The following is a 14,460-nucleotide window of genomic DNA, read 5'->3' as shown; positions in this document are numbered from 1 at the left end:
CTAGCTAGGAGCTTGTTGGCTATGCGAAAAAGTAATACATGGGATGAGGCAGAAGCTTATATCCTTAATACCGGCATCCGTTTAAAGCGAAATGCCCCCAACAAGCAGGAAAACTATAATATACTTATTATGTCCGCTATATGTGCATTGCAGTACGGTCACGAAGGGAATGAGAGACCAGAGTGGCGCCTTCGACGAAATTTTGAGTAGTATTCGGCCGAGGGGAAGCTATCGATGGAAGTATTTTAGTAAAAATCGCACAAAACTCATGTTTTACTCGACTTGTCAAATTTTCGCGCGGCTAATACTCTCTCCTTCCCCACAGATTTGAGGTGAGTACAGCTTTAAAATATTTTTCAGAACCAATGGCAAATTCCATGACCACACCTTAGCAAGGCAAAGTAGCCTTCTAACCCTCCCACATCATGGTTATATATGTGCTAGATAGACGTCACACTAATTGGCTATACAACGACACCCCTTACGACTCCCGCCTCTCCTTAGCAAGGCAACATTGCCTTCTCCGTAGATCGCTTCCCAGCAGCTTCCCCTATAATATGTGAGGTTACGGGAATGTGGTTCTTGTCCGACTGGGTCAACATTCACTCATTTTTGTGGAGTACACAATCGGTGAGGTTGCGGGAATGTCGTTCTTGTCCGACTGGGTCAACATTCACCAGTTTTTGGATCGGATCTTAAAAGGTTATAAAGTATTTCGTCGCTTTAGCTCTTCTTTTGTCAATTCAAGGTATTGAGTTATTACAAAATTAACCAAATATAATATGATACAGGATATCCGAGGGTTTCCGAAGCCACTAAGACTCTGGATATAAATATCCAGAGAACTAACCTTGCGACGTACTTCGAAGTATTTATTACTCCAGGAATACTAAGTTCTAGTTCCTATACCATTTGTGTAGTGCTGCTTGTAATAGTTACGCAGGACGATAAGGTTAATTATTGCCTTTATATGTAGGAGAAGTCGGCTGGTAGTGTTTTCTTTTAAACGATATTTTTGGAAATGCTGTATGTGGATTGGAAGCGGACGGAGTCGACGAATGAAAATGCGCTGCAAAAATGCTCATTCAGCAAGGATAGTCCTGGATCCAGACCCTGTCTGTCTGCATGTAAGGATTTAAACACTAATTCAACCTACACAATCAAATAAAAGCTCTGGTTTTTAAGCGAAAACACACCAAGTACTACGCATCGCATTGAACGCTTAGATAATCTGTAGCAGCGGATCCTTCTTTGGAGGTTCCTCCTTGCCGTTAATGCTGATTACTCGTCGTCCGAAAATGCTGAAGTGGTAGCCGGACTCGAAGCGGTCCATAGGGTTCGTGCGGACAAACAGCAGAACCACCAGTCCAGCGACGATAATGATGAAAATGTCGTTCACTGTCGAAATGTACGCCTCACTGATGGACACCCCGGCCTCAATCTTGCTACTATACGCGTTATTAAACGAGATGCCACCCACAACTCCACCGATCGACCACGCAGTCAGGATTAGTCCGTGCATTGCTCCAATGTTGAATGCACCAAACATATCGGTCAGGAAGGCCGGGATGGTGCCAAAACCGCCACCGTAACTCGCTGTCAAGACAAAGATCTCCACGACAAACGCCGTGTACTGGTTGTTGCGAATAAGCATCGGTGTGGTGCCCACAATCACCACCTGGAGGATGAGAGTCGTGTAGAAGACGCACTTACGCGCGAAGGCGTGCTCGATGTTAAAGCTGCGAGCCACGAGATCCGAAGACAGCGAGAAGAAGAGTCGACCAAAGCAGTTGAACACGCCGTTGATGGACACAATGTCGGCAGCTTCGTCGCCTGTTCGACCGAAGATATCCGTACACATGTTCGACAGCTTGGACAGCACCACCAGACCGTAGATTTGGTTGGCAAAGAACATCAAATACATGCAGAGAAAGTCTGGAGTTTTGATGGCGTCGATCAACGTGAGTTTTCGTACTTGAGCGTTGGTACTGATGATAAAGTCGATTTCATTCTCGGATGCTGCAGATTCGTAGCGGTGCTTCGATGTGACTTGTTCAGCGTTGCCTGTGGCCATTTCAGGCTCGTCCACAACTTCACCGTGTATGTTTAACCCACCGACTGTGAATTCCAAGTGAGGTGTGCGCAGTACAATAGCACAGAGGTACATGGTGCCAGCCATAGCCGAACCGACAACCAGGAAGGTTGAGGACACGCCGACGGCTTCAATACACGGACGATAGACTTTCGCCCACGCCACAGCTCCAGCACCGTATCCAGCCACAGCAAAGCCTGCAGCTGTGCCTCGGTAGTCGGGGAACCACTTCTGTAGTGCTGATACTGGAGCGATGTAGCATAGACCCATACCAAAGCCACAGAATAAACCGTAACCAACGTAAACTGCAGCGATTGCCTTGTGAGCTACACCAATCGCTGTAATCGCATGTCCAAGAAGAAACGACGACGTGCCGAGCACCACACCATAGCGTGGACCATTACGCTCAATCCAGGGACCCATGATAGCCGTTGTCGTACCGAAGATACCAACTGCAGTGTAGAATGCATTCACAGCATAACCAGCTTTTGGGTCATTGTACACATGATCGTCGATGGGTTTGTTGAAGACGGACCACGAATACAGTGAGCCGATGCAGAATTGAACCAGGAAACTGGCGAAGAAGAGGTACCAACGCGAAAATCGCAAGCAATGCGAGGAGTAATACCGGTCCTTGCCAAGGTAGAAGGTGAACAGCCATTCCTCAGCATCGTACTGTTCGGGTGAACAAGGTTTCCTTGACACCGTCCAGTGGTTGGCGATTTTTGCCTGCACCGACTGAACGCAGGTTTTGTTTGCTTCTCTCTTCGTTGCCATCTCGACGGAACTTGTGAGCTCTGAGAAGGTGATAGCTTTAAAAGCTAGTAGACCAGCAATCAACTAGAACCTTTGTCAGGAGCTGGCCGATTGAGGAATGAGGATGCCAACAATTTGAGCTGGTTCTCTATCATTCAAAGCGGAATAGAAAGATGCAACATTACTGACGGATGTTTATTTTTGCAGATGTCAAGGCACAGCGTAAGTTGTGTAGAGAGTAAAATAGGATAGACAAAGGGATCCGACGAGTTCTTATCCGGAGCGTAAAAAAAACAACACCAACAACAAAGAATTATCCACGGTCAACGTGCAAATAAAAATGACTTTCGCAATAGTTTGCTGGGGCTTGCTGGGTATGAATATTGTGTAGTTAAGCAGCTTCACTTAGTTCTTGTCACCGCGCAGGGTTTGAACGTATAATCTTGGTACTGGTACCATACGTCGTATTTGTAGTGATGCTGTGGGTCGTTAAGCTTAAGCAAATGAGCAGCTGGGTGCGCGTGAGACTGTAAACGTGTGGGTAAGCCAAGAGATGCCCGCCCAGTCTTGTAGCTTGTGGGTCATGTGTTAGCATCGACTTTACCGCCAAAAGATTGCTTTGTATCACCGTGTCTAAGGTAAACATTGTCATAAGTTCAAGTGTCGTCATGAATTCCTGAATGAAAATTAACTACATGTACACTCTCCACTCGAAAGAATAAATCTGTCAAGGCTTTCTGATCCCATTCATTCGCGTCGACCTTACGCCGCGTCAAGTAGTGGCTCTTCCTTCTTGGGTTCCTGCTTGCCCTTGATATTGACAATACGTCGGCCGAAGATACTGAGGTGGTAACCGGGTTCAAAGCGATCTGCTGCGTTCGTGCGCACGAAGAAGAGCACCACGAAGCCGATGATAAGAATGACGAAGATGCGGCGGACTGTGTACGTGTAGGCCTCGTGGATCTCCCAACCATCAGCGATCTGGTCTCCATACGTGTGGTTAAACGAGATACCACCCACAACACCACCGATTGACCACGCCGTTAAGATCAACCCGTGCATGGCACCAATGTTAAACGCGCCGAACATATCTGTTAGGAAGGCCGGAATGGTTCCAAAGCCTCCACCATAACTGGCCGTCAAGATGAAGATAACAGCCACAAATGCCGTGTAGTTTTCGTTCTCCATGATCGTCGGAATGACACCGAGGATGACCACCTGCGACGCCAGTGCGTAGAAGTACAGACACTTGCGGGCGAAGGCGTGCTCGATGTTAAACTTACGCACGAAGATGTCCGACATGAGCGGGAACATCAAGCGGCCGCAGCAGTTAAACACGCCGTTAACTGATACGATATCTGAAGCTTGGTCGGCGCTCTTGTTGAAGATATCCGTGCACATACTCGAGAGTTTGGACAGCACAATGAGTCCGTAGAGTTGATTGGCGAAGAACATGATGTACATGCACAAGAAGTCGGGGGTCTTAATAGCGTCGATCAGGGTGAGTTTGCGCACCAGTGTATTGGTAGCTGTCGTAGGCTCCACGATCTCCTGGACGTCACGTGCTGTGGGAGTCGTAATCGACTCATACTCATGCGACGATAACACGCTGACCTTCTCGCCGCGATGAATGAGTTCGTCCGCCTCCTCCACTGCCTCTCCGTGGATATTAAGGCCACTGACCACGAATTCGTGGTGTGGAGAGCGGAGAATGACAGCACACACGTACATGGCGAAGGCCATGACGCAGCCGATGAGGATGAAGGTTGACGAGAGACCCACTGCGTCAATGCACGGCAGATAAACCTTAGCCCACACGACCGATCCAGCACCATATCCACCCACAGCGAAGCCTGCAGCTGTGCCACGGTAGTCGGGGAACCACTTCTGCAACGCCGAGACGGGTGAAATGTAGCACAGACCCATGCCGAAGCCGCAGAAGATGCCGTAGCCGATGTAAATGGCTGCGATCGCCTTGTAGTGCACGCCGATGGCTACAATAATATTGCCAATGAGAAACGACGTCGTGCCGAGCATCACGCCCGCGCGTGGGCCGTGACGCTCGATCCACGGACCCATGATCGCTGTCGTCGTGCCGAAGACTCCTACGGCGATGTAGAAGGCATTGACAGCGCGACCGGCTGTGTTGTCGTCGTATACGTGGAGATCAATGGGTTTATTGAAGACCGACCATGAGTAGAGCGATCCGATGCAGAATTGCACCAGGAAACTGGCAAAGAAGAGATACCATCGCGAAAAGGGCAGAATCGGCAGCGAAAAGTAGCGGTTCTTGCCGAGGTAGCACGTGATGAGCCACGCCTCGGCTGCGTCCTGTTCAGGCGTGCGGTGTTTGGGCGGGACGGTCCAGTGGCCGGCGATGGCGTCCTTCGTGGACCGCAGACACGTCTTCTTCGGGGTCGTGGGGTCGACGGTGGCGGGATCTTCTACGCCCATGGCTAGACTGTGAACGGAGACGTCGGGACGGAGCGAAACTTGACTTGCGGGGCAGCGAGCCAATTGAGGAATGAGCAGTTCGGCAGCGAGGAGTTGGCAACCGAAGTCTCATGGTGTCGAGCACTTGCCAAGGACGAAGGCTTGGGATTTCTGCAACGGACTTCAACATGCCACAACTTCAACGATGGCAAAAAGCGATATAAACTTGCGTTTCTGGAGATGCCAACGATTTGCCGGCTAGAATTGACTGGGATTTTGTATGGGGACAGATGCTGACTGATTTCGTGGTAAGTTTTACTAAAAGAAATTAATTTGAGTTGAAGGCAAGTGTCGTGCACAGACCACGTTGGAAGGCTGCAGGGCCTTCAATTATCATGCCGCGCGGGCAATGGCGAGATGCCGTGGGAAACTTCAGACAAAGCAACAGGGGCTCACCCAGAATGGGCAACCCAGCTACACTACAAAAAGGCTAATTCCTCGCAGTTAAACGAGTGTGGGATCTGCTGATCGACTTTTTCGCCTTTTACTTTAGCGGCGTGGGGATGGACATGTCAACACGACACAAGGCAGTCCTTGCGTATCGAGCGATGGCGTGCCCTCTGGACGGCGATATCAGAGACGGCAACGCTCAGTACAGCCAGTAACAGTTCCGAGACCAACACTTTCGGTCCAGATTTTTTATTCTCTGACGACGGAGTGGATTCGCGTTGAGCTACACGTTCCGGTCTGGAATCCAATGAATGACGTGAAGTCTCATTCCCCATATTTTTTACACAAGGACTCCAAAGACTCATCGTCGCCTCTAGTGCGATCGGCGAAAAATCCACGACTCCGCTGTCTCTATTGTAGCGCTGTGTGGATTCACTTGCCTTCTACATGTATCATAAACCCAAGTTGTTTCCGGTGGCACTGCTGTAGTGCTCACGCTCAACTTGGTTTAACACTAGTGATCATGGTCATCGCACCGAACGCAAGGCGATTAAAGCCATCCTTGACCCAAAAGTGTCAACGAACATGCTCATACGAGGAAACGCAAGATGCTGAGCACTATCCTCGCACCTGTTTAACGTCATCGCAGCACCGCTTTGCTGCACCACCGAGAAGCCCTCGCGATCGCTATCACTACAACGCCGTGGCGGGCGAAGTCATCGCTGCTGCGTGGTTGCCAGCGCACCATCCTGACCAATATCCACCGCAGTGTGGACACAACAATGCTGTGCTTGTGACTTCACCCCACTTCATCAAACTCAGCGTTAGAACCGCTGTAGCTTTGGGGCCATGTGAATGGTTCAAGGTTGAACCTGATGACAAGACCGCACAAGAAACGATGCAAATGGTGACAAGAAACTTGGCATCTCTCTAGCTGAAGACCACTTCAACGTGCAAGTTCAGACTCAATCGATCAATTCATTAACTTTTCGATAACTTTTTCTCTTCAGCTACATTTACTATACGAATACCCATGCATCCTTACACCTCGCTCTGCAGTAAGCCCTCCTTGTTGGCCGTTGTGTCCTTGGGCTTAATGCTGATCACACGCTTGCCGAACAAACTGTAGTGGTAGCCCTTATCGAACCGGTCGCGCGGGTTCGTGCGCACCATGAAGATGAAGATACCCGTGACGCACACCACGATCAAAATCTTGTAGATGCTGTCCACGTACGCGTCCACGGGTGTGCTGCCGTTCTTAATAGCGTCGTTGTATTTGGCATTGAATGTCAAGCCACCGGCCACGCCGCCCAGCGACCACGCCGTCAGGATGAAGCCGTGCATGGCGCCGATGTTAAACGCGCCGAACATGTCCGTTAGGAAGCACGGGATCGTGCCGAAGCCGCCGCCGTACGACAGCGTCAGCAGGAACACCAGCACCACGAACGCCGTGTAGCTCTCATTACGGATCAGCGTCGGGAAGATGGCAATAATAGTGATCTGGGAGACCAGAGCGTAGTAGAAGAGGCACTTGCGTCCGAAAGCATGTTCGACGTTGAATTTGCGCACGATCACATCCGAGATGAGCGGGAACAGCAGACGCCCGACGCAGTTGAAGACGCCGTTGATGGAGACGATGTCGGCGCCTTGGTCGGCCGTCTTGCCGAAGAGCGTAGTGCACATCGTGGAGAGCTTGGACAGCACGATGAGGCCGTAGAGCTGGTTGCCGAAGAACATAATGTACAGGAAGATAAAGTCCGGTGACGTGATGGCCTGGATCAGCGTCATCTTCTTCACTTGAGAGTTGGTGTTCTGTGCGGCCGGGTCAACCATCGCTTCTACGTCGCGAGCGGTGGGGGTCATAATGGCCTCGTACTCGTGCGAGGACATGACGCTCACCTTTTCGCCGCGCTGGAACGACTCCTGTGCCTCACGAACAGCCTCGCCGTGCATGTTCAAGCCGCCGACGTGGAAGTCGAAGTGCGGGTTGCGCAGACACACAGCGCAGCAGAAGAGGATGAACGCCATGACGCATCCAATAACGATGAACAGATCGGGTACGCTGGTCGCGTCGATGATAGGGAGGTAGGCTTTACCCCACACGACGGAACCAGCACCGTATCCACCTACAGCGAAACCGGCAGCAGCGCCACGGTAGTCCGGGAACCACTTCTGAAGTGCCGACACGGGCGAAATGTAGCACAAACCACTACCGAAGCCACAGAACAGGCCGTAGCCGACGTAGAGACCCACGATCGACTCGGCGTGCAGCGAGATGCAGCTGACAACGCAACCGATGAAGAACGACGTCGCACCGAGCACCACACCGGCGCGTGGACCGTTGCGTTCGATCCACGGACCCATGATGGCGGTCGAAGTGCCGAACACACCGACGGCGATGTAGAAGGCGTTGACAGCCATTCCCTTAGTCTTGTCGCCGTAGATGAGGAAGTCGATGGGATTGTTAAGCACCGACCACGAGTAGAGCGAACCGATGCAGAATTGCACCATGAAACTCGCGAAAAAGAGGTACCAGCGGTTGAATTTGACCCACGGTAGAGTATAGTATTTGCCGAAGATGTACGCGGTCAAGAGGTACTTCTCGGCCGCGTCCTGCTCGTCGCTGCGGTGCTTGTCAGGCACTGTCCAGTGCTTGATGAGTACGCCGGTGATCTTGTCACCGCAGCTCTTGGCGGGTGGCGTCACTTGCTGGACGGACGGGTCGGTCATTGTGGTCAACGAAGCGAAGGTGAAGAAAAAGACCGGAGCTGGAACAAGTGTGTGTGTGACGCCGCCAATTGAGGAATGAGAGTTCGAGGAGGTCGAGTCGCTGCTGCTCAGCGATCGGCCGGACTCCAGGCTGGAGGGCACTGCGAACAAGAGACGTAGCCACGTTGAAGCGATATACAGGCCCCGTTTCTGCCGGGTGGGGAGAGACTGAGCTTTGCAGCACGCCTGGTTTGACGCCGGTCGACCGAAGCGCCGGCGACGTCATCGGTTCCCTTGCGTGTCAGGCGATGGCCCGCGTTAAACGCTGGGATGGAAATCAGAGCTTCTAGGCAAGTTGACGCCATTTTGCATGGCCTGACTGGTGGTGCATACGCTTGAAAAGTGCGGGACGACGCGATTAACCATGATCTCGCGTTAATTTGCTGCGACAATAGCATTAACAGCTTTGTTCTGCACGTGGTGTCGACTAGAGTAAATGTTCAGTCTTCCTTATAATGTCTTGAGACGGGTGGCAAAGCTTCAGCTCTGAACATTGGCAATTGGCACTTTCGGTATCTTATTTAAAAGACTGGACGTCACTGCTGATACACTCCGAATTCAAGGAAATAGATTGCAATTTACGAAGCGAATTTGCTGCTGAGCATCCCAATGGCAGTGGGACCCGAAGTGGGTGGTGGTTGAAGTTGCCTTGTACTGCTGGTGCATGGTCTTTGGCGAGCCGTCGCGGCCTGGAATTTCTGTTGCATCGGGCTTACGTGGCCGCGATATGCAGTCTCCTACTTGGTCATGGTGTAATATATAGTGTATGGGGTAGCTGTAGTTTGTCCAATAGGCCTGTGTGGTCAGCCTCTCTGGGCGAGAAGAAGCGTCTTGCTGCCACCTCGCAAAACTGAGGCTCACAGCATGTACTGCAATACAAGCTGTATTGTAGATCTCGTTAGGTATTAGGCAGCATTACTGAGTCTGTATGGAGCATCAGCTTGAAGTTGAATCGTTCTGGCGAGTCGAGTCGAGCGTCAATCGATGAAACCTTGCGTGTCGGCCGATCGCACCATTGAAGATCGCGCCGCTCTGTTAAACGACGTAAAGCTGCAGCGCATCGAGCCCAAGCAGCTTGAGTCAACGACACGATGGAGGTCCCGGTATCCTGCCGGTTCAGCTGAAGCTGCGGGTGATTGAGTCTGCCACCGTGACCGAGTCGACAGCGCCCCGCATTGCTGGATGCAGCTCACAGCTTCAATGCCACGTGAAGCTGGCACTAACAACACTGACTATCGCAATCCATCGGCCTTAGTTGAAGTTGTCTTGCACGCAGCCATAGATACATCACGAGCTTCGTTCGTGGCTTTGTTCGGATGATTCTGGAAGGCCTTGGCGCGAGTATTTTCGTCGTTCACCCGGTACCGACTCCAGCGAATCGACACCGACCGACACAGTTTGGCCATGGAGTTGACCGCGGACATCATCAAACGCCGAAGCGGTCACTATGACGTGAGTTTGGTCGCGCTACTAGACGTCTCGGAAATGAAGATACGCCGAATAGCCCAACTCGAGTCTTGCGTGAACCTTCTTGAGCTCAACTTGGCCCACAATGAGGTAAAGTTGGTCTGTTGTAATGTAAAAATGATCCGTTACTTACTAATTGATACAGCTACGGTCACTGGAAGAACTACCATCACTGCCATTGCTGCGTTGTCTTCACCTTTCCAACAACCAACTCACTTCCCTTGGTTCGTGGGCTAATCAAATATTAGTGGAAAATGTGAATATCTAACTTGATACACCTTGTTATTGGGACAGACACTCTACCTCGCTTGCCAGCACTGGAAGAACTATCAGTTGCAGTACGTCTAGACCGGTTCTAAAAAAAGTCAACGTCAGATTTCTGATCTTTGCATGAACAGAACAACCAAATCAGAAGCATCGACTTCGTCGAGCTGGCAGCCAAGTTACCCAGTCTTCGTGTTCTCGACTTTAGAGGCAATCCTCTCGACTGTAGTGCCAGCGCGAAGGCATCAAAGGCGTTTCCAGATCTGTTCATTCTAAATGGCGAGACTCTCATATTTACCAGACTCCTCGAAGAGATCACTATGGACGATATCAGCAAGTCTCCCGTAACAGAAGAAGGCCCCGTCGAAGCCTGCATCGAGCTCGATGACGAGGCTGGAGAGTCAAAGGACGAAGCAATCAAAGTAGACGAGTTCATAAACGAAAGCACAAGGCACCTCGAAGGTCCGCAGTTTTTTTTTTTTTGTTCACTTAGAAGGAATTTTACCTATTCTGCTGTATGAATATTTTTCACAGAATTGTTGCAGCAATGCAAGCAGACGCTGGCAATGACTGAGCCAGAGCTAATATTTCCAGCATCACAAAGCTCATAAAAAAATGGCTACACACAAGTAGCACGCAAAAAAATGATACGAGCCCTACTTAGGAATACCAACACCATTAACTGAAAATATGAGAGTCGAGTAGTATCACTCCTTGGCGAATAAAAACATCCTCAGCCATCACACCCGTCGTAGTATATCTTCCTCGGTTGTTGTTGTGGCTCCTCCAGAGTTTGCTGTGTCGAAGATGGATTTACGGCATGTCGGGCATGTAGAGTTCACTAACAGCCACTCGTCCACGCAGTCTTTGTGGAAATGGTGTGCACACGGTAGCACACGCAGTGACTGTGACGCCTCGTAGTCGTTCAAACAGATACAGCAGCACGCGTCCTCAGGCGGGAACATATTGGCCGTGTACGTCTTGGTCTCTAACTGGTCGATCATCTACCCCCAGCACAAAATATTAGCACCAAAACACACATATAACAACTTTAAACATCCACCTCACCTCCTTGGTCGCTCCTTTTCCCCTCATAGGGTCCTGTAATCGACTCAGTAGTCGAATGACACAAGGTAGACAGAAGCAGAGGATCGGCAGTAGCGCCAACAGCAGCAAGCAGGGCAGGAAGATCTTGGCATAAGAGATCACAATCATCCACAGAGCCAACTGGTACATGGTCGACCCGTCGTCGCAGCGCGCGCCGTCGCTGATGACCCACATATTACCCACCAAGAACCAGAAGAGACCAGCCAGATCCAGCCCGTACTTGAGCTGGCTCAGTGGAGCCATGTACTGTTCCCGAAGTCTGATGGCAGTGTTGCTGCGAACACCATTCAAGTAGTAGAGTGTCCATTCCAGCAGCAACGTGAGCGTGAGGTGGATAGTGTGTAGCAATACCCACACCTGGATACGATAGCACAGCGTCTCGCCCTGCCAATGCAGCGCCAGGATGATGACAGCCACCACGATCTGCGGCAAATTGACCAGTGAGATGGCCCACATGATGAGGCGCGAGTTACGGGCGTCTCGGGCTTCCTGTACGCTGCTGTTGAGCACATTGAGTCGAACAGCGTGGGCCTCGTCGGGGGCTGCGGGCCCGCTGCCCACGCCCGCCGTGGCCAGCAACCGCGCGCGTGACGGAGACGTGAGAGAACTACTGCTCGGACCCGAGGTGCGGAGAGCGACGCGCTCTTCAGTGCTGGGCATGGCGGCTGGCGGCTCGGCAGTCTCGGGCATGCAGAAGGAGACCTGAGCAGGAAGAGCTGCGTTATGGTTTTGACCCAATTTCTATCTAAATTTATTTTTTATAGGGTTGAGGGAAATGTGACCAATCGAAAGCCGATTTTCTTATTAGTCGACAGGATAAAACGTTCCGGTGCTGGTTAATTTGAGCGTGGGTTGGAGATGCAATGACTCTAGGGCGATGAATCTACCGCAACGAGGACACTTGAGGCGATATGCAGTGAAACTAGGCAATGCAAGTGCTTGCATCACTGACAACTTCGGAATTCAAATGAGCATGTAGCCATGTCAGAGTGCAAGGCAACTTCAAGTTCAGATGTAGCCATGTCAAGAAGTTGCCTTTTGATGAAGTCTTATGTCTGGCGGACTGTGTTTTGCAAATTATCTTCGCTCGGAAACACATCCACGTAAGGTCAAGCAGAAGCTGCGGTAGAAGATACCCAGCCCACGAACCGTTGACTTGTAAGAGTTCATTATTCAAGCCAGAATTTTATATTTTCATTGACGATTTCACACCAAAAAAAATGAAAAGCAAACAAAATCTGAGTATCCTTTGCCGTTTGGCACGATCTGCTGGCTGTTTCAATGCATTTTACGTTTGTTTTGGTAACTCGTTCGAGTTATTACACGAGGAAGAGCAACAACGTGTCGACTAGCGAACCACCCGACGAATTGCCCACGACGCGCTTGCGTTTCTTGAACAGCAACCGTGTAGGTGTCTGGATGGCCCCAAGCTCCTTGCGCACTTCTTCGAACGACATGTGCTGCAGATCCTTCTGGCCAATAGCCATGAGCAGGTCGTCGGGCGTCGCGATCTCCAGACCGGGGGCAGATTTCGGGTCTGTCACGTTCCGGATCGCCACAGTGTAGCCATTCGTACGATTAGTCTTGTCATTGCTCTTGGTGAGACTCTTGTCGTCTTGCGTGCAGTCGCGTAGCTGCAAGCCCACAGCTCCTCCACTGTACATGACCGTGTAGAATCCCCTGTCATCGGCGTTTGAGCCAGAGTGGGGTCTGCCATCGTTGGACGAGGTCGAACTAGCATGAGGTCTACTGTCACCAGAGGTAGGAGTAGCAGTCGGCTTGGGGGCGTCAATACGGAAGCTCTGACGCATCGAAATGGGTAGTTGCTTCCTCGGAGGTGGTAACCCCGCTCTGGATCGAGACTTGGGACGTATCTGCAGTGGACGTGTGAGGAACGGAGGCTTCAAAATGTCGGTGGCTTCCTCGCCTCTGTCACTCGAAGATGAGGTGGCCTTCGGGCGGGTAACTACTGGCTTTGAAGGGAAAAGCACATTGTCTTCCTCTGATCCGGATGAGTCGGACGGCGTCTCCTCCACGAGTCTCGCAAAGGTTAGACGACATGGTTTCGGGAACTGACGTAGTGTCTGGATGACGTCCTCGAAGCGCATCTCGTCGAGACGTGTGGCTTCTCCTTCGTTATTGTCAGGGGAGATAGCGACCAGCACGTCACCCAGAACCGGTTTGAGGTTCTGGAAAGCTGGCGAGATCTTGTTGGGGTCGATAGCTGTGATTGCAGCGTGTAAAGCGCATGGATCCATGGCCAAGGACACGCCCAATGGTGACTGTGCTGCCCATGTAAAGGTGTAGTGACGCGCCACGTCGGACTCGACGATTCTTGATGGGACTTCATTCTCCCGCGATTGGAAACGCAGAGTGACTGGCAGCTTAGCACGGCGCAATACCGTCACTAATTGATCGAATGCCCTAACAGGTTGCATGCCGTCCGGTTGGTCCTGAAGTTGCAGATCGAAACCTACGAGTACGTCGCCGACGGCCAATGGAGACGCCAGAACCGCGGGACAAGCGTTCGGCGGCACTTGGCACACGACAGGCATGTCGTTCTCGTTGGGCGTGAAGCGCAGGCCCAGCGCGTCCTGGCGCCAGACCACGTCGAACTGAGCGGCGGTGGTCATGAGGAAGGTGCTGCTGGGAGGGCTCGAAGGGCGGCGGCGGTCTAATAGCAAAGTGATCACTGCACCAAGTGATACTGAAGTGGTTGTAGTGCATGCCCATCAAAGGTGGGCTGGTTTTGCGCATGAAGACTATCATTTGGCATGATATGTGGGCCACATTGAGCTTATCCCGCACGCTCTTAGTAAAATGAGGAGAAAGTCAGAAAGGCGGTACTTCAAAAACCTATTTAAACGCATTTTGGAAAATCCACTTTTGTATCGCGAACGAGACTGTCTTGATGTAGCTTTGAATGACTTGCATGGTTCTCGTGTTGCCGTCGGCAATTTGCCGTGAGTCCATCCAAGGAAGTGACCGAGGCTGTCCGGAGGCAATTAGTGGCCGTGAGAAGCTTGCTAGTGTTTAGTCTTACCTTCTGTACCAATGGCTATCGTTCACCCCGCTGTCTATTACTGCCCCTCCTTTGGCTGTCCCAACCCACGGTCTCATCA

At 51.3% G+C, this 14,460-nt stretch overlaps 7 protein-coding genes across 7 annotated transcripts; 2 read left to right on the top strand and 5 right to left on the bottom strand.

Annotated features, from left to right (window-relative positions):
* Nucleotides 1-1,089: 1,089 nt before the first annotated feature.
* PPTG_09491 (hypothetical protein) lies at nt 1,090-2,955 on the bottom strand. The gene has a single exon (XM_008904494.1). The coding sequence runs from the start codon at nt 2,867-2,869 to the stop codon at nt 1,223-1,225; it is 1,647 nt and encodes a 548-aa protein (XP_008902742.1). The 5' UTR covers nt 2,870-2,955; the 3' UTR covers nt 1,090-1,222.
* Nucleotides 2,956-3,416: 461 nt separating this feature from the next.
* PPTG_09490 (hypothetical protein) lies at nt 3,417-5,302 on the bottom strand (the record flags this gene model as incomplete). The annotated part of the gene is made up of 1 exon (XM_008904493.1): nt 3,417-5,302. One exon carries the CDS (start codon nt 5,300-5,302, stop codon nt 3,611-3,613), a length of 1,692 nt encoding a protein of 563 aa, XP_008902741.1. The 3' UTR covers nt 3,417-3,610.
* A 1,381-nt stretch (nt 5,303-6,683) lies between these two features.
* Nucleotides 6,684-8,597, bottom strand: PPTG_09489 (hypothetical protein). Its single transcript, XM_008904492.1, has one exon. It carries the CDS (start codon nt 8,459-8,461, stop codon nt 6,773-6,775), a length of 1,689 nt encoding a protein of 562 aa, XP_008902740.1. The 5' UTR covers nt 8,462-8,597; the 3' UTR covers nt 6,684-6,772.
* Nucleotides 8,598-9,904: 1,307 nt separating this feature from the next.
* PPTG_09488 (hypothetical protein) lies at nt 9,905-10,980 on the top strand (the record flags this gene model as incomplete). Its single annotated transcript, XM_008904491.1, has 5 exons — nt 9,905-10,057; nt 10,113-10,191; nt 10,262-10,305; nt 10,366-10,693; nt 10,766-10,980. 5 exons carry the CDS (start codon nt 9,905-9,907, stop codon nt 10,840-10,842), a joined length of 681 nt encoding a protein of 226 aa, XP_008902739.1. The 3' UTR covers nt 10,843-10,980.
* PPTG_09487 (hypothetical protein) lies at nt 10,685-12,073 on the bottom strand. The gene is made up of 2 exons (XM_008904490.1): nt 11,300-12,073; nt 10,685-11,235 (listed from the first exon to the last, which is right to left on the bottom strand). The coding sequence occupies exons 1-2, from the start codon at nt 12,026-12,028 to the stop codon at nt 10,972-10,974; spliced, it is 993 nt and encodes a 330-aa protein (XP_008902738.1). The 5' UTR covers nt 12,029-12,073; the 3' UTR covers nt 10,685-10,971.
* Nucleotides 12,074-12,499: 426 nt separating this feature from the next.
* On the bottom strand, nt 12,500-14,077 carry PPTG_09486 (hypothetical protein). Its single transcript, XM_008904489.1, has one exon. It carries the CDS (start codon nt 13,969-13,971, stop codon nt 12,658-12,660), a length of 1,314 nt encoding a protein of 437 aa, XP_008902737.1. The 5' UTR covers nt 13,972-14,077; the 3' UTR covers nt 12,500-12,657.
* A 193-nt stretch (nt 14,078-14,270) lies between these two features.
* Nucleotides 14,271-14,375, top strand: PPTG_22540 (hypothetical protein; the record flags this gene model as incomplete). Its single annotated transcript, XM_008904783.1, has 1 exon — nt 14,271-14,375. One exon carries the CDS (start codon nt 14,271-14,273, stop codon nt 14,373-14,375), a length of 105 nt encoding a protein of 34 aa, XP_008903031.1.
* Between the last annotated feature and the right edge of the window lie 85 nt (nt 14,376-14,460).

This window comes from Phytophthora parasitica, assembly GCF_000247585.1.
Source record: "Phytophthora parasitica INRA-310 unplaced genomic scaffold supercont2.18, whole genome shotgun sequence".
In the NCBI taxonomy this organism is placed as follows: Eukaryota; Oomycota; class Peronosporomycetes; order Peronosporales; family Peronosporaceae; genus Phytophthora; species Phytophthora nicotianae.
This window is presented reverse-complemented; position numbering and strand designations above follow the sequence as displayed.

Excerpts from the sequence above, each read along its gene's own strand:
- PPTG_09491 (XM_008904494.1), bottom strand. The coding sequence starts at position 2,869 with ATGGCAACGAAGAGAGAAGCAAACAAAACCTGCGTTCAGTCGGTGCAG.
- PPTG_09489 (XM_008904492.1), bottom strand. The coding sequence starts at position 8,461 with ATGACCGACCCGTCCGTCCAGCAAGTGACGCCACCCGCCAAGAGCTGC.
- PPTG_09487 (XM_008904490.1), bottom strand. The coding sequence starts at position 12,028 with ATGCCCGAGACTGCCGAGCCGCCAGCCGCCATGCCCAGCACTGAAGAG. Across the intron at positions 11,236-11,299 it reads GAAAAGGAGCGACCAAGGAG|ATGATCGACCAGTTAGAGAC; the intron begins GTGAGGTGGATG and ends TGCTGGGGGTAG.
- PPTG_09486 (XM_008904489.1), bottom strand. The coding sequence starts at position 13,971 with ATGACCACCGCCGCTCAGTTCGACGTGGTCTGGCGCCAGGACGCGCTG.